We start from the raw sequence: 26647 nt of genomic DNA, 5'->3' as shown, positions 1-26647 counted from the left end.
GGATCCTTCATGGCACAGCCTTTCCCAAGATTCATTGCATGCCGGTAATGAAAACTGATCTACAACCATGTTAGCACTTCTGTAAGGCAGTGCCTTGGGCTGAATTGCTAATGTTAGCATACTCACAATGACAATGCTAACATAATGGGTTTTACCATGTTGGCTATGCTAGTTTAGCAAGTTAGCATGCTAAAATTAGTTAATTAGCACTGGTGGGAATGTCATCAGTTTTGCAGGTATTAAGTCATAAACCAAAGTTGTGGACAAATTAAAAATTTGAAAAAACAAAATCATAGCATATAAGTAAAGGACTCAGTGTCCTTAAAAACAAGAAAAATCACGATTGCGTATGACGCAGGTGGCTTTGTGTTTACCAGCCCACTTTAGATGCTATATCTGTGGCTATTTCAGACAAGCTTCGGTTCCTCAAAGCTCTACACAGCAAAATGACTGGCAACAGCTCCATTAGTCTAGGGCCCTTTCACAACCCATCTGTAATTAATTTATAATTTGAATTTTGAAAAATTAAATGAATGTGTGATTGGCAATCCAAAGTTATCTTTTGGAACATTAGGCACAGGACATGCCGGCTGCCTCGAGGCACAACTCCACCTAAAGCATAATCATTCTGAGAGCGGACAGTGATTTAAAATATGATTGCTGGTTCGCACTGAAGTCCTTCGGGAGCAACTCAATCTTCTGGTCTCGTCCACAACATCCAGAGATTACTCATATGTCAATTTTCCCGCCCAGCATTCATTTCATACGACTGTGATTCTGCTTGTCTCCGAGCAGCAAAGCAATAAATAGTATAGCAGCACTAAGCATTGCTATGAAAACTGCCAAAGTAGAGTTAGTGTGTATATCGAACATTTTTACATTATTGAATGCGCAAGTTATCACCTGATGATATACCTGATGTCTGTAGTCTAAGTTATATGTCAATTACATTATGCTAATGGCCTTAATTTATAATAAGAGTGCTCGAGTAGGGGATCCTCATTCAAATACGGTTAATTAGTCAAATGTGTCTAGTCATCAGTCTTGCCACCTCATGGGATGTGTGTGTAAACTGCATGGTTCCTATGTCAAATTTCCTCTAAGCACAAAAAACAGAACTCTTGTGAAATAATAATTAAAACCTAAAAGGCACCATAAAAATCCATGTGAAATGTTGTTACCTTTCATCTTTTCGCTTATCTAATACGCATTTGTGTGTCTGTGAAATCCTCCAGTCAGAACAGATGGTGGAGGATGGAGGAGCTCTCCCTTGCCGGAGCTCTGCTCTACCAAGAAGAGCTGGATTGTGAATAAAAAGATTTGATTGCATGGCAACCAGTCGAGGGATGCGATTTAGAGGGATCTGTGCGCTCAGTAGCTCTCTGGCTCACTCCTCACAGCAGTTTGTTCAGCTGTCAAGGATGCCACACACAATATAGTGTTGGTGAGGAGCATCATGACACTGTAACTCATGAGAAAATGAGAGACTTACACCCCCCCTGCACACAGGCTCACTGTATGGACCTTGATACTGTCATGAAATGAATGTTGTGGTCTTTTGTATCTGCATCACTGTGTGCCTTTTCAACAGTTAGGATAGTTTTATATTTAAAATACTGTACTTAACATTACTTTAAAAGATGGCTACTTTCACTCAGTAATAAAAACAGCACTTTTAACTTTTCCATGAAAATATGTCATAAAACTGTTTCGCTTTTCAGTTTTTACTCAAAAGAACCAAGCAATTAAGGGATATAGGAAGACGAAGGCTTTTAATAAGTATGGACTGAAAAGATTCTCAGTTCATACAAAAAAAACATTCTTCTTTAAAATCGCCATTAAACTGCAGAGCTGTTATTCATTTTTCAATAATCTAAACGCTTGCTGCAGAGGCATAAAAGAATGATAGTAAAATTTAAAAATACTTTTGATCTGATTTAATGAGACAAGAAAGTTAATAGACAGGCAGAAGATAGAGACATCCCCAGTGGTTCAATAAAATCAGTCTCTCACTGCGGGGACTGATTTGATTTTATATCTCCCAACTAGCGTTGCTCTACGTCAGCACTTTGAGACTGTGGTAACAACTCCCACAAAAAGAATGATATATGATGTGATCGTTCCTAGTTGGGTAGAAGACATTAATCTCCACTGTTCAACAGCAGTCAGTAGCTTTAAAAAAAAATGAGGAGTGTCCACGAAAACCCAGATTGATAAAAGTGAACACAAATGTGCCCTTTTCGGTTTGTGTCATCTATTTTTTGTTGCACCCGGTTCCGGATGAAAATGCTAAAAGACAAGGCAATTTTCTTTCCACATTGCCTGGTTGTGATTTATTTTTTTCTTGTTTCCAGTCTGTCCTTCCAGTTTGGTAATTCCTACTCCCATCTCAATATAATCACACACATCACGACCTCTCGCTGAAATGGCTCGGGCGCCTCAAATGGCCGTCAAGTGATTGCTCCTGACTGCCTTCTACTGCAGGGCTTGATTTTTCTTGTCCTGTACCACTCCCAATTACACAAGGTAAGAGACATCGCTTCTTCACATGATGTTTGATACCAGCAGTGAGTTCACAAACAAACCAACAGGTAGCTGCTACGAATAAATAGAACTGTGCTACCACAGGAAAAAAAACAATATCACAGGGATTTCTAAGGATGTTCTGGTTGTCTGCGGAAAGGTTGGTAAAAAAATATTCTGTTAGTATTATACGTTTGGAAAACTGTTTCAGAAAACTGTGAGCTCAGCCTTTCTGAAAATACAGGTGCCAGTTTCACCAAATCTGCATCACATATGGTTCAACAACAACAACAACAACATGTTGCAACATGAGTTATTTCAAGTCTCCCTGGCCCATGCATCAGTATATGGGAGCCCTTTCAGACTTGCAAGTCTGTGTGTGCACTTGACTGTGCAACCTTTTTTTCCACAACTTTACCGATGTTTTCTATATTTTATTTGTGTAAATACATGACGGCAGATGCCTCTGTGCACACTCACATCATGTTCATACCCTCTTTAGTCCTTTAGCCCAATTAAATGGCTGCGGTCATGATGGCATATTTCACACTGACAAACTGGTGACACACATGGCTAATTACGCCTTCATTAAACTCTACTGCCTTTGGTGCTACTTGCTTGTAGCATACAGTATGATTGGTTTAACTCAGCTGGATGAAAAACAAACCTCTGAAGAGGTATAAACATGTCACTGCCCTCAGTTTCAGTAGGAGAAATGCAAAGTTTGACTCACGTTTAACTTCTATTTCTGAACTCCACCCTCCCCACCTGCTGCCCACTGAGCTATCTTAAAATCTTACCTGGTGATTTCCTCTTTCAGAGCAGCAGGGTCAGGTGGGTAAAACTTGACACGTAAACACATAGTGAATGGAGGTTGGGCTGTGGAGGAAAGACAAATGTTTTATATTTTGCATATGTTTTGTAATAATTCTACTGTTGCTGATCTGATATTTGTGATGTGTTTTTCTTTTACTTTGTCAATTTCGCATTATATGTTTTGCCACTTTTATTCTGGTCAAATATTATATTTTAGAAGTGGATTCAACCAAAGGAAATGTCACACACTAATCAGGTATGTTAAATAAAATACTTACATTTCATTTGTTTGGCAATTGACTTTGAAAACTCCAACCAGTGCTGAAAGGGAGAGAAAGAGATGTGAAGAATCTATAGCTGATAAACTGTCAGTCTGGAGTCTGATTGCTCAGCAGCTGAGCATGATGACTTGAAATCTATAGCCGGGAGGCGCAGTGGAATTACTCCCATCTCCTTGCCTTCTGTTTATTTAAACTCCCTCCAACGCCACGCAGAGAGTAGATGAAAGAAAGCTGTTTGGAAGATAATCAGGGGAGCACTGTTTTCTGTCAGAGTGCTAAACATCATGAGTCCAAACTGGCTCTAATCAGTGAGATGATGACACACTGACAATAATGGGCGACTGCTCCATACAATGATGCTACACCACCTTTGTTATCGTTTTTTTTTTTTTTTTTTCACCTGCATTGACGTCTCTCAGCTGGCCGATGTCTTCACTGCTAAAATGCAGCGAGAATCTGCAGAGCGTAGAACATTTTCAAGCCCTGCAAAGCATTTGTAATCCTATTCACAGCTGAAAAGTGCACGATAAACAAATACTCAGTTCAAGCTCTGCAGATTCACCAAGGACTGTATGTGTTCATTTCTGTGATTGATACTCATTAAATGGGCAGGCCTCTCAAAGGCTTGCATAGTTGACCTGCAGAACTACAGTATCTGCCTGTGCTGAATATTTATGAAGTAGAAAAAAAGACTCATTAGACCAGTTAGACTTGGCATTTTTACCTAACATCCTTCAATAAAGTATCTGTCACTGATTTAATTGATAATGTACCTGGTGATCTGCAGACTCTAAAAGAAAATGTAGAGATGGTAATGACTGACTGGAACAGCCACAGAGCTTCCTTTTTATATCCTTGTATTACTTTTTGGCCTTTTACATTTGAACAGTGTTGTTATCCATCAAAATCAACTGTAGCTTATTTAAAGGAGCAAATCATATAGTTTACACAAGGTAATCTTTAATTGAATGGGTCAAATGACTAATTTGTACTCACAAAGGTAAACTGAAGCTCCCACAAGTGGAAAAGCTTAAGAAGCGGATGTCACATTATGTAACTCACTGAAATTTAGTTGGCTTTATTATATATATAAAAACTTACCCTTTGCTTGTCTGGGTCAACATATCTGATGCCAAAGTAGTCTTTCTCCAGCAGGTTGAGATGATGGCAAATGAGGTCAAACAGGTACTGTCCCTTGGCATCCCGCTGAAAGAGAAATGATATGAGAAAATTCATAAAATGCACTTCCTATTGAGGGACAGTGGAGGGAAGGAAATAGAAAAAAAAAAATGGAAGACTCCACAGCTCTCATCGTTTCCACCCTAATATCTCCATATTCACAGACACAGTTAATGAACCCCCAGCAGATCAATGGTGCATATGTGTGAACACGCAGCTCCAAAGTCTACACTCTGCCCAGGAAGAGCAGCAAACAACATCACACATCATAAAATATCAAAGACATTTCACAAACATGTTGATATTGTCACATCAAACATGATTTTCTTCCCCTGTCATCAAGAAGTCCATTTTTTTGAATCGTCTGAGAAGTCAAAACGGCCAGCAGAAAATGTTTTAATATTTCACTACCCTCAAGGGAGATATATGAGGGCTATCAAATATTCATATCCAGGCAGCAGCCATCTGTGAAAGCTTTGAGAGATTTTCTGCTGCAGAAAAAGACCTGAAAAAGCAGTGAGACAAGGTGTAGGGAAAGAAAAAGGGAGGCTGATAAAGGAGAGGAAGCCTTTGACATGCAATGCAGTACAAACATTTGACCCTTACAAATGTATGAATACTGTTTATATATTTTCTTGTCATCATTAAAGCACCAGGAAATACTAGGTTTACCTGTTGTTAACTGAGAAAACCTCTGAATTAGTTAAAGTGCGGAGAAACCAAATCAAAATATACAGTGTTCTAGATCAGGTGTGACAGAGGAGAGGAAGCAGGCCTGCCGTCCTGGCACTGGCAGCTTAACGCAAAGTGAGCAGGGCCTTAAATAAAGCTGCATCCTCCCCAAAACACTCATTAAAACCTATTTTTAATGGAGTATTTATTTACATTTAACTGCAACAAACGGCCATTTATTAAAATATCTGTAGCCCCCCTCAGGCTTTTCGTATAAACCGCAGGTGAGGAGGCGCACACCCATGGCTGCAGACTGCAGCTCAGAGTCCTAACATGAATCTGTACTGAGCAGGTTCAAAAGCATCCTGTTCACATTCATCTGCTGAGAGAGGAAAGCTTCTCTGTGCTCAGCCTGAGACGTGTACGAGCAGGATTTTGTGACATTACCAGCAGCTTGGAAGCCAGCTGTGGTCCAGTATGAAAGTTAGAAAAGTGTGACGTGAAAACCTCCACTGCACATGCACCGAGAATGAACGTTTCAGTGAATTTTTGAAATGCGCAGTGGTCTCACAGGGAGAGGGAACAGATGTCATTTTAAGAAATTTAAATTTCACTTTTTTTTTGGAAAAACCATATCAGACATGTTATTATTCCAAGCACAGTAAACTTTATGTCCTAAAACATGTCTGTATACCTGCATAGTGAGTGTGTGCACATCCACTGGATATGTTATATACCATGTGCACTAGGCATATGGGATACAGTGTTTCCTTCTTCAGGGGTAAGGGACACTATAAAATATCCTACTCTGCCCTTTAGAAGAGACACTGTGTTCACATAAGTGACACAAAACTGCACAGTCAGAGAAAGTCAAACGCAGATATATGAGAGCGGAGGGAGGAAAAGAGAAGAGAAAGACAAAACCAAACAGAAAGAGTGAGAGACCAAGTAAAGAGAGGGAAAGAAAACAGAGAAAGGAGAGAGAGAAGACTAAGCAAGGCAACTGATTGGTCCCTCTACAGCATACCACAGCACAGTAGCCAAAGAGAGAGAGAACAGGGGCCCATGTATGAACCATTTTCAGATACGATCCCTGTTGAGACACATTAGACAACGTGAGAATCTCTATGATGAGGCCTGTTCACACCTCGGTTTCACTCAATATCAGATCAAATGACAGAACAAACAGCCCCCAGGTGACATGTGCTATAACACTGTCAGGGTGCCCTAAGATTAAAGTTATTGTCTCTCTTTGAATTGGGTTAAACCAAAGTTAATCTGCAGTTTCATGACCAAAGAGAGCCTGTTGTAAAGGGCTGCTTATTTCAAAATTAAAAAAAAAAAGTTAAATTTTTTCCTTTAATTTTGATTCTTGTCCTGTTTGTGTTCAGCTCAGAATTTACCGGTTCTTTCTATTACTTCCCTCCGGTCTCGAATTTCCTCTCGTCTCTGTAGGTTTATGAATCAGATTCAGGAATCCCCAGGATTTTTCACTCAAGTTCAAGCTGACAAGTTAAAACCTTTTCAAGTAGAGCATACATGTCTTCATGTAAAACTCATCTCCCTCTGGCAAATTTGCACCTAATCCTGTCTTTCAACGGACTTTGGGAGCAATTGTGCCGCCTCTAAAAAAAAGCTTCTGTCTGTTATGATGGACCTGCCAAAGGATCTGAAGAGTAAATATAAAGATTAGGCTATATCACATTAAAGTACACCAGCATCAAGGAGATATATGCATGAATTAAGTCCAGGGATGTGATTCATTAAAGATAAATGTAAGTTTCCAGTGTTTTTAATGAAATCTTTGAGCCAGAAGAACTCAACCAAAGCACAACCCAACATCAACCTATCAGGTTCAGTTGTGTCAAGCAGTGCACTGGCCAGACCTTTCCCAGGATGCACCGGGCTGACCCTCCATCTCTGTCAGTGTGTCTGTATGTCACTGTCACGACATACACCCTGACACACCAGGACAGGCCTGCTGAGTAGCCCAGCAGCAAAAATAGAACTGCAAGCATCCGTGTGCAGTCTAACACACACACACACACACACACACACACACACACACACACACACAGAGCATCAATCCTTCTTGCTCTGTTATAAGTGTCTGTGGTACACCTGTGAAACCTCAAGATCCACAACATTTTCAGAGCCTGTACCTCCCACTCACTCCATCTGCTGTGCACTGTAGTGTAAACTACAGCGATGCCCAAAAAAGCCTTCGCAATTAATCATGTTGTCTTTGTGTTTCCTCCTATGTGTGCACCAATGTGTTTGTATATGAAATGCCCAAGTGTGTGTGTGTGTGTTTGTGAAAGAGAGAGATTAGTTACTGATGATCCAAATCCAAAGTTAGTGGTTATGAAACAACAACAGAGAGGCAGGGTGATTTATCTCAGTCCAACACTTAAGCAAATAAATGAAAAGGGATGAAACGCATTAATAGAAACCATTCATGAACGAAGCCTGAGAAAAAAAAAATCTCACTCAGAAGCTGCAGTGCTTTTTATAGCAGCAGCGAAACTTGAACATACACAGTTTCTACAATGGATTTATCAGCTGTTTCAACAGATTTTAAATGGTACGACTTAATAAAGAGCTTCTGATCTTGAGTTTCTATTGTGCATTACAATGAGTGCAGGTAATCCTATTGTTGCTTGTAATTTACCTGACTCTGCACTCTGATGCAGTTTGTAACGACGCGATGGAAGCACACTCTAACTTTGTTCATGTGCTCATTGTGAGGCTCAACTAAACGGTGATGGAATAGAGCAGAAGAGTCTCTCTCGTGCGGAGGCAGCTGGCCAAACACTTGTAATGTATATGTGGTGTTGTTTTGCATAATGATGCGACACACTGGATTTCAGTGCGCTGACCAGGGCTCCACTGGGACACAAAGGGAGGCTCTGAGGCAGAAACATTATCGATCTAAAGTTAAGTGTTCTTCAACATCCTTATGAGATTCAAACCCTGAGCATAGCTGCAATACACCAGTGGCTGCAGAGAGGAAATATTATACGTTGCCAGTTAAAGCTGTGTTTTATTGTTTTTGAGTAGATAAACTGCAGATCTATTATGTGGTTTGTGATCATGTGATTCCAGTGTGGGAATTGCTTCTCTCACTGTTTTCTCTCCCTTAGGTTTTATTGCTGTGGTGGAAATAATTAGATCCATGCTATCTTTGGATTAAAAGCCTCTTACTGCCAAAACATCAAGAAATAAAATAACCTGCTATTGAGATAAATGGGCCTACAGTTTAGAACATACACAATAGGCTTTGCAGTGGGATTGATTTTTGTTTTATTCTGCAACATAAGGGTTTTAGTCTGACTGCAGAGTGTATTGTGAAGAAATCCTTAATGATGCATTCCATCATATAAAACTGAAGGTGTCACTTGACTCATTCTGCAGGTATGCAGCATCCAGATCTGCCGCTACAACACTAATTATTGTTATTATTATTATTCATTGCGACTATTGCTATGATTACATTATCATTATTATTGATAACGCCATTACCTATGGGTATTACTATTACTATCTTAACTGTATCAACATATCAACTGCATATACAGCCGTTCCTGGTCTCTCTCTCTCTCCTGAGTTCTGATGGAGGCCTCTTCCTTTTAAAAGGGAGTTTTTCCTCCCCACTGTCGCCAAGTGCCGCTCATTGTGGGAGCTGTTGGGTTTTCCTCCATAATAAATTAAGGTCTTGACCATACCTTGTTAAGTGCCTGCAGATAATGTTTGTTATGATTTGGCACTGTAGAAATAAAATTGATTTGAACTGAACTTGCATTAACCTTGATATTTAAGGTTAATGTATGTTGTTTATGTATGTATGTATTTAATGTTATGTTTTTCTGTTACTTTTAAAAGAGGAAGAAAAATCTAAAAAAAAGAGACAGCGGAGCACTGTAATCAGTCTGCGGCAATTGGGCTTTAAAAAGAGATTTATTGACTTGGTTTTTTAATCAGTAAAGCTACATCATATTTCAGACTAAACAAAGTGTGGATTAAACACAAGCCCAGTGTCATCTTATCACATTGCGTTGCAGAGAACTGGAACTATTAATGAGCTCAATGTTTGCCTGTTTTCTATGGGTTCATTTGGAATCAGACTGAACTGACAAAGTCGCTAACAGACTTCATTAAAAAAAAAAAGCAGCTGAATAGACATGAATCTCTGTTTATTCCATGCAAGCATTGTGCCAGCTTTCATGCTTCCATACAAGTCATGGCTCTTTACATGTAGATCCCTTTTAATCTGCTGGAGTCACTAAATAACTGTAGAGTTTTTTGACACCCTTATTCAACCACAAGTCTGGTATATAATAAAGGCCAGCTGGCTGATGGCCCTCATGTAAAAGTAGTTTGGGTTTTGATCTGTGGAGCTTCCTACAACATATTTATACTAGTTTTAAATATCAGTGTTTCCACTAATCACACTCAGTTGCCCAAATCAATTTGACAGAGTAATTCAACTCCCTTCTTCAACTACTTCTAGGACCGGAGTGCAGCTTTACAGTGTGTAGAGATTCAAGAGATGCCACAAAAAAAACTTGCTTTATATTGTGATATATATCAACTAATAAAATAAATACATATTGTGACAAACATGTCTGCCGTACCAGCTTGCCCAGCTGTAAGCAGCACCACCAACCACATTATCACAGTAAACAAACAGCATCTAGTACAATGTCATGTTATCGCACTGTGTATGCTGGCAGCTTTGAAAAATAATAATAATAATAAAATAAAGGAGGTGGGTCATGATTACATGTCAGCTTCCATTCTCTTCATGGGGAAGTCATTAAGGTGTGGTATTTGGGCTCATTGTCGTCCCCTGATCAGGACAAATGGATGGCCTGGAGGCCCTGTACTATACGTGCTGTGTGCTCGTGTGTATGATACTGCTTGCTCCTTATATTACAACTGAATCTAGGAGACAAGATAAATCTTGGATTCTAATAGAGGTGGGTCAAGCTATAGCATCAGCCTCAATGAACGGTTAGCCTCTGGGATTCAAGAATCAGCAGAGGCGGTATCAGCAGACCAGTGGGACTAAAGCAGCTTTTGAGATCACAGAAATAATGTCTTAGATGTGGGAAAAGAGGAGGTCTTGGTCTTTCAGTTGACCTAAAGGTGATGAAGGTCATTTCTTCATGAGTGAGGGTATGATGAAATATGAGAGTGACAGAAGATTGTTGCAGTTGTGTGTTTTGTCGTGGACTCTTGTGGTGAGGAGGAAGCACTAAGATAAAGCTCTTCATTTACCGGTCAATATGTTTTTAACCTTTAGGGAGGAGGTGAGGAACTCAGACATCAAGAACCAGGAAGAGCAGAACCACTGCAGCGCCGCAAGAAGCCAGTTGAGGTGATTTAGGCGCCTGATGCCTCCTGGATGACTAACATGTCTAACTGATGAGAGACCCTGTCGTAGCACAAGGTAACCTCCAGTTGAATTAGCAGTTATGCTTATCCCAGCATTACTAGTAGCAGAAGTGGCAGTTAACATAGTGCACTTTTGTGTGCACATGTTCATGTATGTAATGTGTTTCTTATGAGACGTATGTCATATGTTAGTGATAAAAGTAATAATAGTTTGAGGGTGTGAGAGGCGCGCAGCCGTGATATTAGCCACAGTGACTCATGGGTAAATGAGATTAGTGCAGGCCTGTCAGTGGGAGAGGAATGTATTAAACAAGCAGAGGCCTGTAAGTGCTTTATGGAAGCACGCGCAGCGCTTCATCACAGCTACAATAAAAGTGATAAACGGAGTGCTGGAAATAACCCAGACTGGGGCCAAAATGATCACTGTGGTCCTTAGTGGAGCGTCAGCAGCAGCACGTCGCTCTCTTAGCCCTGGCCATGCCTTGCGTCAGATTAATTATTGAGAGGGGTTCCATATCAGCTTGGGAAACACCACATCAATAAATGATGGTGTAATTTTAAGCTACAGCATGGAAATTGCAACAACTGAGCAAATGGTCCTGAATGGTTACTGCTTCTATAGCAGCGTCTGGTAACACTGGTGCTCGACGATGATTTGTTTTAGCTTTGTATTAACATATAGCTCTGAGCTCCTGGGTAGCAGCGGATTAAGTCGAAGAATGGTTTATGGTGGTCTTAAACAACACCCGCTTCTTGGGGGCTGATCCACAGTGTTTTGATAGTTAGCATATCTCAGTGCTCTACTTTATGATCTTTATGCTGATTTTTTTTACTGTCCTTAAAGTTCCTGCTTCCAGGGCTGCCAGCAGCAAAGCCTGTAAATGGCTTATTCTAATCTTATGATATGGTAATGTGTACTTCCTATACTCTGGAGAAAAGGCACAGAAGTGAAAGTCCGTAGTGGATGCTCCCGTCAGTCACCAGCTGAATAGTATCAAGATCAACATGTTTTCCCTGGCAACTGAAAGGAAGCAATAAATATAAATCAGTGACAGTATATTACAATGCTGCCTGCACATTGGTCAAGTAGTTACCTATGTTATATGTACACATTTTGACTTACTTCGAAGTAATGAAAAATTAGCAGGATAGAAACCTGGTTTGGGTCGTCATGCCAAGCTAAGCTAACCAGCCGCTGACTACAGCTTCATATTCAACAGACAGATAACATCAGTCTGCTCAGCTGAACTCTCTGTTAGAAACTTCCTGTATTCCTGTAACAATAATCTGAAACTTGAAGGGAGAACAGTATTCCACCATCCTTTATTTCTACATATTTATGGATTGCGTTTTACCTCTAACATGTTTGTCAGCCAGACAGTGAGTGAGGGCTGCTCTAAAGGAATCTCTTTGAAAGAGTACAAGTTATTTCATGAGTGACACCACTTCAGTACAGCTCATCTAAGGCCACACTACAGTACAAAAACAAGACTTTGTCAAAACCTAGTATTTGGTTTGACCACGTCGTATAGGCTTTCAGGACAATACTGGCGACTCTGTTCCAAAAAAAAAAAAGTCGCTAGATTTGTCTCTTGGTGCTGTTTTGAAGAAAAGTCACTACAGGGGTCTGAAAAAGGGAGCTAAGTTGGCAACACAGCTTGTTCGTGCTAGATCATTTTGAAAGAGCATTGACCAATGAGAAAACTCCAACACTCAGCTGGCCAATGGTGTAACTTCATCACAGTCGGTAAGCAACATGTTGATAGGGCTGAATAAAACCCTGATCACTGATAATTATATTGTCATGACTCATGCCACTGCTTATGGATAAGGTTCCTTCCTTTCCATGTAATTCCCCAAAACTGTATGAGATTGGATCTTTATTTAGCTGCACACCCATTACTATGTCTGCATACTGGTGATTCATTATTGTTGCATAGCACTTATTTGAATTGCTCAGGCTATATTACTCGTCCCTGGATTTAACCTCAACATAACTCAAGAAACATTGTGGATATAATAATGCTGATAAAACATCCACTTTATGTGCCTGGGCTTCCACTGTATAATTGCATTAAAATTTTATTTTACTTTCAAGTATGGTATTTTGACTCTTCTTGAACAGACCTTGCATAAAACATTTTTTATGTTTATGCAGTAGAACAGGATTCTTCGTCCAGCTCTGACTATGAAACCTGATCTTGTTTCTAAAGGTGTTTGACAGTGATGAGAAGATTGATAACAGAGGGAGGAGTACCATAGTTAGGAGTATGGAGCTAGCTAGGAGGTGATTAGCTTATCTTGGCATAAAGACTTGAAGTAGGTAGAAACAGCTAACCTGGCTCAACAATACACCTACCAGCACTTAGAAAGCTCATTGATACATCAATTCACACATTAATTTGTTTGTTTCATCTGTACACAAATAGAAAAAGAGAAAAGTTGTGTCCACTCTCAGCATCATAACTGCTCGCCAGAAACCTTGGTTTAGCCACAGTGCAATCACATTGTGCTGAGGATTTTATTTTGCTAAACTTGTACACAGTTTTGCGTCACAGAATATCTTCAAAATAAAATGTTCTTCAAACAAAAGAGCTCCGTAATGTACAATGCATTACCAACCTGTGAGACAACAATATGCTTTCATCAGGTATGACATTATTTGACTACATATCCAGTGTAATGCACCTCTACCACTGCTGTTTTTATGTTCACTCACATGCCCCTAAAAAACCTTCAGCTGCAAGAAGGAAAGACAGCGATCCTCTTAAAAAGATGTTCACTGTCAGCAGGCTGCCATCTTACTGCCCTTGAAGTGGCCCAGTGGGACTCAGCGATGCTGCGGCTGCGTTCACAATCACTGCTCAGTTGTGTAAATCCTTTCTCATTTAGATAGAGGCTCATGCTCCTGGGGGCTCCATTACAGAGATGCCACACTGGAGAAGTGGTCCTGTGAGCCAGAAACTCATAAGAGTTATAGGGGCAACCATACTCTGAGAGCTTGCTACTGCTTTAATGCACTGGTTGCTGGATGTTTGTGGAAGGAGAGGAGAGGAGAGGAGAGGTGAGGAGAGGAGAGGAGAGGGGGGAAATGGAAGCTGAATGTAGCGGATTGAAGGAAAGTGAAAGAAGGACAGGATAAAGGAAGGGAGAAAAAAAGGTTAAAGCACCAGAGCAAAAAGAAAGACAACAGTCACAAAGTGTCTTGTTGCCCCAGTTGAGCAGTCTCTCAGGCTTTTCTCCAGGAAAAGGGCAGTGATGTGCAAGACATAAAAAGACGCCAAACCACTGAGCACCTGTTCTGTCCGTCCTTCCTTTAACCCTCCGGCTCGAGGGACTCAGCGGTGCACTCACTCAAGAAACTTACTGCTTATACTGATATAACTCAGTAAGTTTTCAATCTGAATCCCCCCTTTTCATCCCTTTCAACCTGGATGTTTGAACTTGTTTTCATCTCACTAAATTGGAGGGCTTTTTTAATTAGCTAAAATGTAGAAAAACATGCTTTGGGTATTTTTGTGGCTGCTAACATGTTGGCCCTATAGCAGCGTGTGGGCAAACAAAAGATGAGCACCTCTTCCTTCAAACAATTGCCAGCCATATCCAATTGGCAACGTAAGCTATTCTCGCTGGCTCCGTTGGGCAGCTTGGCCAAGCAACGTTGCCAAAATCGTAGTTTACTGCTCCCCATACACTGTAGCCTGCAACAGTTCAATTCTATATTTACAAAAATTGGCAGATGTTTTATACGTGTCCTTCAGGATGTGATGTTGCAGTCTCTCGATCAGCATCATTAAATGAACAGACCTTGAGCAGTCACTATACTGGCATCAAAACCCTCCAACAACTTGCCACATTCAAATAGTGTCAACTGGGTTCCGGTCTATACACTCTTTAAACCTATAAAGATATAAAATCCTCTATCAAGGTATTATATCAAAGTTGCCCTATGTGTTGGTAGGAGTTTATGATGTATACACATCTTGAGCAAGCAGCCACAAGCAAATGATCAGAGGGAAGCATGTCTCTTACACTCTTAAACTGCTATCACACTGCTCTGTGGCCATGAACTGTAACACAAACTGTTATGTCATTTAAAAAAAAAAAGCATGAAGATTCAGACCAGAGGAATGTGTTAAAGCCTGGAGGGAAAGCAGCTGAATCTTTGTTCACTGGAGGCAAAGGTAAGAGCTGGTGCCGTGTCTGGCATTTAAATAAGCTCTGCAGCAATGTATGCCCAGTCAACATTTTCACTGTAGGCTAACCGCACACACAGCAAGTGAGAAATGTCTTTACAGGGTAAAACAATGATTTTTTTTTTTTCAGTTGCACACAATCTAAAGAGTGTTTGACTTAGATAAATGACATGTTTGAATAAGAAGAAACTGAATATCAAACAGTTTTACTGCCCTTCCTTTAAGGTGGATATCACCGAAAGAACTTGTGTGTGTGTTTCTTGGTGGATCCAAATATATAAAATGCAGTTAATGCACACAGAACAGGTAATGATGTTGATAGTGAAGATCACAGTATACACCTTGAAAACGTATGTGGATCAGTTTCTGCTACAGATGCACTGTCAGCTGTAACTGAGAGTGCTGCTTCTGCCTAAACTTCCTGTATTTGTCATTTAGTGGAACATGGCTGGTATGACATTAACAGATACACCAAGGACAGAACATACAGAATCAATAACACTGCCACCTCCAGGTATACATGCCATCTCCCCCAGAGGAGATAAAACACACACTTTCTAGTAACTGTAGGCTTCTCCTCAGTGGTTATGCATGTTTCTTCTTTTTCATTCTCATTTTTACATGAGAAATATGTTATTTCATGCTGCTTTAGCTAATAGCAACCAAAGCATGATTACAGTTTGCCTTCAGGTGATCTAAAATACATGAATTGGAGATAAATACATATGCAGATATATATGCAAATATAGTTATGAACTTAAATGTGCTTTCCAAATTGGTGTGAAAAGGCCCTCACTAACTACATTAGAAAATCACATTCAACAGTCTGAAAGAATCAAGGGCAGAAACAATATAAAGGTCATGTTCCTGTGTATTATTTTTCCTACTACTGATCAACAGTGATGTCATTTTCACTTCCAAATAGCGGCGGAGACAACGCTGGCCTCCAGATATTACTAATGCGCAATTTGTCACACATTAAAATATTGCTGTCATTCTTAACGGAGCCTTTTAAGAAATGAGGGGACACTCTAAATTGGATTCACTAAACTGTGCCAAAAATCTGGAACATTGCTCCTGATCACAAGAGACTTCCTGCAAATAGAAATGTAATTTCCTCCATACGTGCATTTTTTCATTCTGAGGTTTTCTGCATGACATTCATTTTAGTCTTGGAGTTCATATAAACATATAACTGCAATTACCAACAATAAAATCTGCAGTTCCTGTTGTCTGTTGTGGTGTGCTCAGTGACATAACTAAGATAAAACGACCAAACTTATGTTATAGTAGGACAACAATACCCGTTTTGTCATTGTCATCAGTCGTGTTTCACCAGGTGTAGTTGAAGCATGACTGCAAAAACATCCGATGCCTGCACCATCTGGTGTCTGTCAGGATGTAAACTCACAGACAGGCTTCAATAGGAAGCTCATTACAGCAGAGGATGCTAAACTCAAATGCAAATCACAAATAAAAAATAACCCATCATTGATCTTCAGTCCAATTATGTTGACAGCTAATATTGCCTTGTATGCATAATGATGATAAGCTGGTTCTGTCAGGAGCTCCTGTGATTGTGACAGATATTAACCAAAAACAAACTGAACTTTGCCGCTACAGCTTCTGGCACACGCTTTTCTGATTTGTTGTAGCCGATGTATCATCTTTATACTGAATCTGTGTTACAAAAAAAAAAAAGTGTTTATTAGTAAGTACAGTCATCATTGGTGGTTGATGACAGATGACACGACTGCTTATTATTGGGCCATGAGCTGGAGAACATCGCTGGGAAAAGGGGGTGTTGGGTTAGGTTGCTGGATGGATGATTTTGGTTAACATCAGCCAGGAGGTTGTGTTATTAATCTGCAAAATAACTGCACCAAACATTTAATAAGGAAAATTCAACGAGCATCTCCATGTTGAAATTTATAGATTAAAAACCTTTACTGTTTGAGAAGTAATGTTACATCCAGATGGATTCAAATATATCAGCCTGCCTAAAATATTATTTTAATTTGATAAACAGCTTCTAGATTATTAAAGCGTCACTCTAGATTAAACAAGACTAAAACTCTAGACACACTAGCAACACTGTAAGACTGTATACATCAGTGCTTTGAGCTAAATACAAATGTCAGCATGCTAGTATGCTAACACTGACAATGCTAACATGCTGATGATCCATGCTCACCATCTAAGTTTGGCTTTTTTGCATGCAAAGATTTGCTAATGACACAAATCAAAATTCTGAAGATGACAAAACAAACAAGACAATGTAGTTCAATGAAAGGTCAGGGGATCACCCAAGTTAGTCACAATTTATCTTGAGGGGAACATGAGTGTCTGTACCAAACACCATGGCAAGTAAAAATATTTCACTCAATACCACAAACATCAACCTCATGGTGGTGCTCTAGGAAAATAAAAGTCATCAAAGTCATTGGTCTTCATCCTCTGAGAATGGAGAATCTTTGTAAAAAAATTTTTTATGGCAATCTATCCAGTAGATGTTGAGATATTTCAGTGTGGATCAAAGCAGTGGACCGACCAACCATCTGACCGACAGACACTGGTTTCCTTACAGCAAAGCCACTACTGTGGCTACAATGCTTCAGGCATGAAATGGTAATCTGTTCCTACAACCGATTAAGAGTCAGAGGAGTGGGATGGTCTGGTCTACAGTATGTGTTATTACAGACACCAACAACTTGTGCACTTGACTGGTCCAGGAGCAGAGAGAAGGTCACCAGAGGAGTACAACGCACGTATAGACACCAACAGATGGCAGATTACAATGCAGTAAACCTCTGATCTTAATTAAACCAAACCTTCAAACAATGTCCAAATCAATGCTTAGACAACACAATCAAATCAACACAAACCTGACCCAGACCAGGAGGATCCGTGAGTAGAGTATAATGGCTTTGAGCTCAGCAAATGTCAAGCAGTTCTCCCAGAAGTCACTCACAAGAAGAACTAGACTAAAAAAGAAAGCGATTAAACAGCGATCACGAAAGATGGAGCAAAACTGTAACTGTAAAAGAGACAACTAAAAACCCTCATAGGTCAGTGCTGCTCACAATATCTAAATAATTTAATAATTAACAATAGATGAAGTGTTTCTTGTGTATTATCACATTAAGATTATTCAACAGTAAGGTTAAGCATGTTGAAGTTGTGGATGATTGAGCTTGATTTTGAGCAATGTTCTTTAAAACACTTTACATGCTTTTGAAAACAAGGCCACAACCAGTAAAAACAGTCACAGAGCTTTTCTCTAAAATAATAAATTGTATGTGACAAGGAATCCAGCACAGACTGTGGCTTTGTTTTCTCAGATGTTAAGAAATTGTCTGTATTCAGATGCCTACTTGACTTGCATCTAGCAGTGCGTTCCTTCTGTGAGGCTGGTTATGTAATGATGGGTGTAAAACAGAAATACAGTCAAATAATTTATGTTGAATAACTAAGTTGAATTTTTCTACTGCAGAAACACTGCGCACATAGTGACTTGTTCATTGTGGCGTATTTGTGGATGGTCGACAAACTTTTTTACAAACATCAGTGGGCGAACTAAGAAATAAATAAAGCATCAAACAGAGGCCTTGATGGAGTTCTTCTTCTCTTGTCTCAACTCTGGAGCTATTTGAAAAAGACTCTATGGCAGGGATGACTTCTATATTTTTGTCATTCATGCAAAGTGGCAGATATAAGTAGTTTAACTATTGAGAGGCTAACTGCAGTAAATGCCCAGAGGTCACTTTACCCAACAATTACTCAGCTTCTTAGGCCCTGTAATGGCAGTCCATTTCAGAGATTAACTCAAGGAGCACTGCCGATACATAGATGTTATTACTTGGCTGAGCGACCATTTGGCTCACCGTGAAAAGGTAAGCGATAAGATCCGCTGCATGAGATGTGTGAAATTAGTGAGCGAACAACCCAGTAATACACCATTTGAAAGATGTCCGAAGAAAAACCTCTCAGCTACAACTTTAATGTGGCGTGGAGAACAGAACGAATATGCAGCAATAATGATTTAACGTCACCTCAAGACACTTCTGCTTTATATTTTGTAAAAAATACAAAAAAAAAAACCCCAAAATAACCACCTTGGCTGCACGCTATAAGCAGCACCGAAGGGCAGGGCTGTAACAAAAGCTTTGAGCTGTGACACCACAGACGGTGGTTCGTTCTGTGAAAAGTGCTAACAGGCAATACTGTTGCCCTGACCGCGCAGTAAGCAGGTCAAATGTGTTACTGATCATGGCCCATGATCGGAGGAGGCGCCCTGCATCTGCTGCACTTGCATCCAGACAAGGATTCAGAAGGGCACGCACGCACGCACACGCGCGCACACACACACACACACACACACAAACACACACACACACACACAGCTCTCAGCTCTCTTAAAGCTCTGCTCACACATGCACATGGCTTATCATTATCTTATTTAATCAAAGTGCCACACCAACTCACCCTCAGACAATGCAGCGGCCATGTATCTTCCCCACAAATGGTTTTTCATTATTTCCTCGCATTCTCCCAGAATGCACCATGAGCACACTTGGATGAATTGGTTTATCTCCTTTGGGGACAATGTGACCGTCAGTGTGGTGTCATAACACTCAGGTTGCTGCCAGAGTGATGTTGTGAATGGAAAACTGAGCCAGAGCAGCAGTAAAACAGCTTCCCTCTTGTACCGATCTGTTGATAAAGGCAGCAGGACACGCCTCTGTAGCAAGCAGGAAACCTGAGAAAACCTGCATGGTGTTTGTAGAAGTCTTGAACTCATGCTTCTTACTACATTTAGACAAACAGCGTGAAAATTGGCTGGAAAAATGAAAGTGATTTTTTTATCGTGTGTGTGTTGTGTGTGTGTGTGTGTGTGTGTGCTGGCTGTATTCCTTAAAAGTTTGTATGAATCTGTGACCTCCACTTGCTCTGGGATGATGTGATTCTCAGGAACGCAGCCAAATGCCATAAGGAAAACAGACGCTTTCAAATAATCTGCATTTCTGAAACAGTTTCCTACTCTACTCTACTCCTCTTTGTTTACTGTCATCTTCTCTTGTTAAATATAAACTGAACTGCAAAATAAGGAACCACTTCACCACACAACACTCACCATTTACAAATTTGTATAAGCTGTCCACTGCGGAGCACAAGAAACTCATGTTTACTCCTTTTTTTATTTCCATCTCATGGTTCACAAGATTTTGAATGTTTCAAACCAATCGAAATTCCCGCTGAGGGTAATTTTCTTGGTGGAATTACTGCCCACACGCTTTAGTTACCGCTGCAGAACTTAACCACAGAGAAAATAGCCACCTTGCAGGTAAACTATCTCAATCTGAACACCTTTGTTTACATTAGAAATCACAGAAATAGTAGTTTCATACAGTGAGGTGCATGTCCATAACCACAGATTAGAAGATGACTTTAATGATAAACTGATTTTTCAAACCTGTATTTTCTGTATAAAATTTTAAATTCTTAAAAACTCATCAAAAAACCCCTCTTTTTTTAAAATCCGATGCTTTGCTTTGTTCAAAATGTTGTCCTTTACAACCCAGTTGTACACGCAGCGCTAGAATATTGTGCTTTCTAGTGTTTTAACCTGCAGGCATGCACAGCCCTCTGCTGTATTCAACTCATCCATATAACCTCAGCACATGAGCAGTGATTAACCACCCACACATGACCTTTACACCGCATACACGCAAATGTGAAAACACAGCTTGGAAATGTATCGTTCAGTTTGAGACTCACGGAGGTATGTGCTGAAACAAGAAAGTCAGTGGTCCACAATAGAGAATAACAAGCTCACACTGTAGTAAATCATCCAAGAGAGCTCTCTGCTCCTGCAGCCTATATCCATCACAATAAACAAACTTGTGATCATGCCGCCGAGTCAGAAATCAAGAAAAACGGTCCACTGATTTATACACTAAGAAGCTGAACACACACTGGCTGTTTACATTACAAGCATTTGCTCGGCAAACTCTTGGTGAGCCCATCCCAGGTAAAAAGTATGATACTGTAAATATTGTTGCGGTAGGCTTCATATGAAGAATAAGATTAGATATGGAAAAGAAAGGAGGTGAAGATTACACTCGTGACCCTTAATCCTTGTCCTGTCCAGTCGCTGATGACTAGGACTGGAAAGTAGCCGATGAGAAAAATGGTTCATCCAATGAGGAGACAGTCAGTGTAGTCTGTGAGATGCAATATGTTCAAATACACAACATCACAAATATGGAGCACATTTGGAAGTCTGTTTTATATTTACTGGATTTCTTAAAGAATAAAAATTGTTCAACAAAGAAAAAAAAAAAAGATTTCAGGACATTTACAAACAACATTTTGAGTGACATTGTAGTGATTTAAGATGCTTAAATGGTTGCATAAAGTGACAATTGTTTATAATAATCTTCATTACAAACAGCAAGTATGCACACAGAGTTGTGGAATTTGACTTATGTGTCAGATGTAACTAAATGGCCTGATGGTTTACGTGTATAACCTGGCAAAAACAACCACATAATGCTGGTGGAAATCATCAAATTATCAGCTGAATTAGAGAAATCAGGCTTGGTCCCTTGACATTTCTTTCTCAACGCAGTGTCAAAGACCCAATTTTCAGCAAAGTACCGACATCTCGCCTTGTGGAAGCCCCTCATCTCGTTTGCCCTTTGCCTCCCACCTTCCCGTTCAGTCTCACATCACATGGAACAAAAATGCAAAAAGTGCATTTCACTGGCACAAAAGACGCCAGTGTGCCGCAGAGATGCTTGTGATGTGAGATCTCTGAGTGAAAGGTGAATTGCATCTTAATTGCACGACTGAACAAATAGAAAACAGGTTTCGGCAATTAGACCCTTTGAAGAAATGATCCTCATGAAGCACGTGTACAGTAGATGAGCAATAAGGGGCTTTAAATTTTTGAAAAAAGCGTGATAATCCGCTCGGATACTGTGTAAATAGACGTGTTAACAGCGGAGAGACAGCTGACAGTGAAATAGGTTGACAGTGATGGAAAACCTCTTGTCTCTACAACCAGTGAGTGTGTATAAGAAAACTAGTCCTCCTGATTGAAAGCTGGGTATTGCTACATTAGCCCTTAATGATTCACACATAAGCTGAGTAGTAGAAGAGATTTCTGGAAACTTTATTTCAAAGTTGAAACTTGGTAGAGACAATGAGACACGAGGGCTTGAAGAAGAAAGCTCCCGTGTCCGTGCAGGTGCCTGCAGGACAAAGAAGCACTATCAAAGCCTCTCTTTCCTCCCATTGAGCTGTTATCCACATCTCCAACCTCTTGTTCAGAAAGTCTGCTCCGTCTGCTGAAGGGCAGCGTTCGGAAAGTATAACCTTTTCAACTAGGCTTTTAGAGTTTGTCAAATGATCTATTTTAAGATGAAACATGTACTTTCTTCTTGTAAAGTTCCAGTCTTTTTCCCTTCATTGTCTGTGTGAGCAAGAAGGACAGTGTCATGCCCAGGAGTCTCCTATTTTTAATAGTTGGAAAAGATAATACAGTGAAAGTGAAAGGAAGATGAGAAGAAACCATGGATGTAAAGTAAATGAAAATAATGGCAGGCCAGGTCATAAACACTAACAGGCGTAACATGGTCCAAGTGGAGACTAGAGAAAAAAGACATTTAGGCTAATGTATTTTGGACGGATTGAGACAGACTTTTGAGCTTTTCCTAAATCAAATCACCCCAACAGGGACACAGCCAGCTGTCTTTTATCCAACACCTCACGCTACAATTACATCCTCCAGTGGAGACTTACATGGAACCTATAACATTAAAGCCTGAAGTGTTAGCAGGTCTAGACACGGACACAGCTCATTTTTTGCACTACGACATCAACAATCACTGGCTTGAACTGACTGTGAAGCACATTCATTTCCCAGATTTGCAGCCAGTGTCCTGAGACTGAGTTCAGTCGCCTGTCCTTTGCCTTTCTTCGCCGCTCTCGTCCTCGTCCTCCAGCTCTGTCACATTACATCTCCAGTGTCAGAATCAAAATATCTCTGATGACAAGAGTTGCTGCAAACATACTCGTATAACTACATGAGTCTAGTCACATCATGTCAATATATTCAGCCTGCTGGACTCCATTAGCAGAAGAGTTTTTGACGAGCACTCACCATGTCGGCCTGGCACAAGTTTACAATTTCACTAAATCCTTTTAAAGAAGTGCATTTGTAAATCTGTCAGTCCACAATGAGTTGAACTTCACTTAGAAATATCATGTCTGTGTCTCTAAAGTGAGTGATAACTTTTTTTTTTTTTTTTTAAGTGGTGGAGTCAGAAATATAATAAACATAAAAAATAAGTTTTAGAATATAAGAATATAAAGTATAAAAGGAAAAATGTAAAACAATGTTTTAACAATGTTTTAAAAACAGAAGAAACTATGATAAAATTGTTTATAGTGCTTTCCACATTGTTAATGCCTTCACCCTACTAAAAAATCATAAGGCAGCTTATACAGTATGTCGCCTGAGAGACAAAACCCAGGGCAAAAAAGTGTGGCAAGTCCTCACTGCACCACACTGCTGCTTGATGAGCTTATTGCTGTGAGTGCACAGCACACACTGAAGGTGACTCAAATGAGTGTGTCAATATTTTTGATCAACTCACATCCTGTCTCATCTGGACTTTAAGAGAAGAATGTTTAGACAAACTTCAGTAACAATAAAAGAGCCTTCAATTATAAAAGTGAGGGAGACATAAACAGGGTTTTGAAACGTGAGCAAACATCTGCCCCTCTCCTCCTCCTTTACCAAAATTACACTCAGTCCACAGCAACCTTCTGTGTTACGTCATGGACAACGCACTGGGAAACGCAGCGCTGGAGTCCATGTAAACAGCAGCTTCAAAGACACAGTGTTTGTTGGCAGTGTACACAATCACAGTGGCCTGCAAATATCAAGAGGGATGCAAAGGAAGCCAGAAAACGCATTTTGCTGAGTCATTAAAATGCAGCCGAGTTGCAACACAGCAAGTGTGGCCACTAGAAATAAACCCCATATTCAGTGGTGATCAGATGACTAAAGGTAATTCAGAGACCAATTCGAAGAAGACAGCATATTACAGCTGTTAATTACACCACGTTTAACTGTGTTTAATCTCTACAGGACTGAAAACATCATCTGCTGATACTGAGTTTTTTTTTAATTAAGATGCAACATGAGAGGTGGAGAGATGATGTTTGGACACAAGCAAGCAGGGCTGTTTGCTTCTCTGCTGAAGTGAACTGGCAACACATCTAGGCCGACCTAGTAATAAATTGAACATAACTTAGATCCAGTTTGCAAAACATCAGTAGATATGGTGGAAAATTAGCTCGAAATCTTGTTACTCTCTTGTCTTTTCCTAATCTTAAATCGTCATTTAAGGTATAGCGTTAAACAGAGTGGCCAAAAAAGAACCAAATAAGTGAGATGGACTGCAACACATTTATTTTCTCTCAATCACCATGCTACTCTCTGTGGCTGGTCACCTCCGGGGTGCAAGGATAATATGGACAAAACTGCTCTCATTTAATGATGGTGGAGCTGGAAAGACCTCTGGGACTGGGACACACACACTCACACACACACACACACACACACACACAAACACACACACACACACACACACACACACACACACACACACACACACACTCACACACACACACACGTATAAAAAGCATTCAAAAAGACATACAGATGCACGTGAGCACTTTGACACACACACATAAAAATCACTGAGGGATTTATGACAACGACCTGAGATTAAAGGGAAGATAATGATTAAACCCCTCTGATTCCTGATAGTTGATGTGTCTGGAAGGTTTTTGGAGATTACTGGTTTCCTTTCACAGAAACAAAGAAACACATGAGGCAGCCATTTAGGAGAAAGTTATTGTTTCGATTCTTAAAAGTAATCCTTTCTTTTTTTATATATATATTCCCTGCTGTTCATATCCTCACAGGTGAAGCAGCACCTTCTCCAATACCGCCAGAGGCAAACAGCAGCCAGTGACAGGGACAAGATTGCTGCAGCATTCAGAATGCCGACACACAGCGGTGGAGACAATTAGCTGCAGAGCTGCAGAGATTCACTGAGCCCCTGAGAGGACAGCCAGGAGTCGTTCTTATTCCTGTCACACAGCCCTCAGCTCAACAACACTCTCCTCACACACAAGCCACACTGGCAGAGAGGGGAAAAAAAAAGAAGCTTCAGACATGATGCAGATTGTGTACGTCTGGGCCCGCCGTAATGTCCGACAAGACAGACGGGTCAAGGAGGGTATGCCTTCACACCAGAGCAGCAGCAGCAGCAGCACTGTCTATTTGACGATTTATGTTGCTACTTCTCTTCCTGCCCCTAGTAGCTCAGCCCCTCACCTTGTAAAGTTTTAATTTGCATTTTAAACTACATCGACCGACTGACAGTTTACAAGGCTGCCACAGTAAGTGAGCCTAAAGTGCAGCTTGATGCAGGAGGTCAGTCTGACTGGAGCTGCAGGTCAGAGCTGGATATTGCATTTAAAGACACACTCGCACAGAGGGCTAAGCTGGCTCATTTCACAGGGCGGTGCCCGCTGCCCCAGTGTGAGCTAAGCCTCTTCTGAGGGCACATGCCCGGCTAAACCCAACAGCCATGCCAGCTTCCCCTTGTAGGGCATTGTAAGCAGCGCTAACATGGGTAAACAGCACAGACAACCTCTGCCAAACCGGCATCCAGCACAACAGGAGAGTGAGCAGTCCATCCCCCCTGAGTATTTGTCTTCACTGAGCCAGGAGCAAAAATGAGAGGGATAAAAGAGCAGGGAAACATACAATTTGAAGGGGATTTAAGAGACACAGAGACCGGTCAACAGGATTTTCAGCTACATACATACTGTATGTGTTTTGACCATGACCACACACCATCTGTGCTTTATTGCAGGTTATCAACCTGTTTGACTTCTGGACCCTTTCAAATTAAGCAATGTGTCAGGGGCCTTGACAAGATTGCTAAGGAGATCAACCAAAGGGGAATTATTTCTACTTTCATTTGAAGGATTTCTGGAGCCTGAAGAGGTCTAATATTTCTGTATTTCACAAGAAAGAAGCAAGCAACAACCACAGCAACAAGAAAACAGTCACCAGCGTGTTCACTTGTGTTGAGACCTAAGTATAAAACAGTAAGTGACCCCCGACCTCCAAATTCACAGCCGCCTCTTTTGTTGGACACCCTGATGACACTTGTTGCTATGGACAACCACCATATCTTATATCACTCAATGCAGTTGACATCTATGTGCTATTTCTTCAAAGCTATTACATTCACAACTGATCAGATGTCTTTGTGGGATCATTTGTAGCGATGAATCCAAAGTGAATCATCATCCAACTCTGCAGTTCCCCTTTTTAGCATGTTTCAATATTTTGGTTTTACGACCCGCAACTTTACTGTTTGGGCTCACTGCTGCAGGGAGCTGTTTTCAGTGGAAAAGTGCACACTACTTGCTCAACACCAAACTACAGACAGACAGACAGACACAGACAGACAGACAGATAGACAGATA

General features: G+C 40.5%; 1 protein-coding gene across 2 annotated transcripts in view; it reads right to left on the bottom strand.

Moving 5' to 3' along the window:
- LOC111220258 (FERM domain-containing protein 5-like) overlaps nt 1-26647 on the bottom strand; it is a 65859-nt gene that overhangs the window by 15420 nt on the left and 23792 nt on the right. Inside the window, exons 2-4 of one of the 2 annotated variants that reach the window (XM_022743288.1) lie at nt 4722-4826; nt 3618-3660; nt 3324-3402 (exon numbers count right to left, since the gene is read on the bottom strand). In XM_022743288.1, the coding sequence (XP_022599009.1) occupies nt 3324-3402; nt 3618-3660; nt 4722-4826 (227 nt within the window). The remainder of the gene's footprint in view (nt 1-3323; nt 3403-3617; nt 3661-4721; nt 4827-26647) is intronic. The other variant, XM_022743296.1, reaches the window with a different exon arrangement.

Source organism: Seriola dumerili, unplaced genomic scaffold (assembly GCF_002260705.1).
Source record: "Seriola dumerili isolate Sdu_G_001 unplaced genomic scaffold, Sdu_1.0 BDQW01000003.1, whole genome shotgun sequence".
Taxonomy (NCBI): Eukaryota; Metazoa; Chordata; class Actinopteri; order Carangiformes; family Carangidae; genus Seriola; species Seriola dumerili.
Note: the sequence above shows the minus strand (reverse complement) of the source record. Positions and strands in the feature narration are given on the sequence as shown.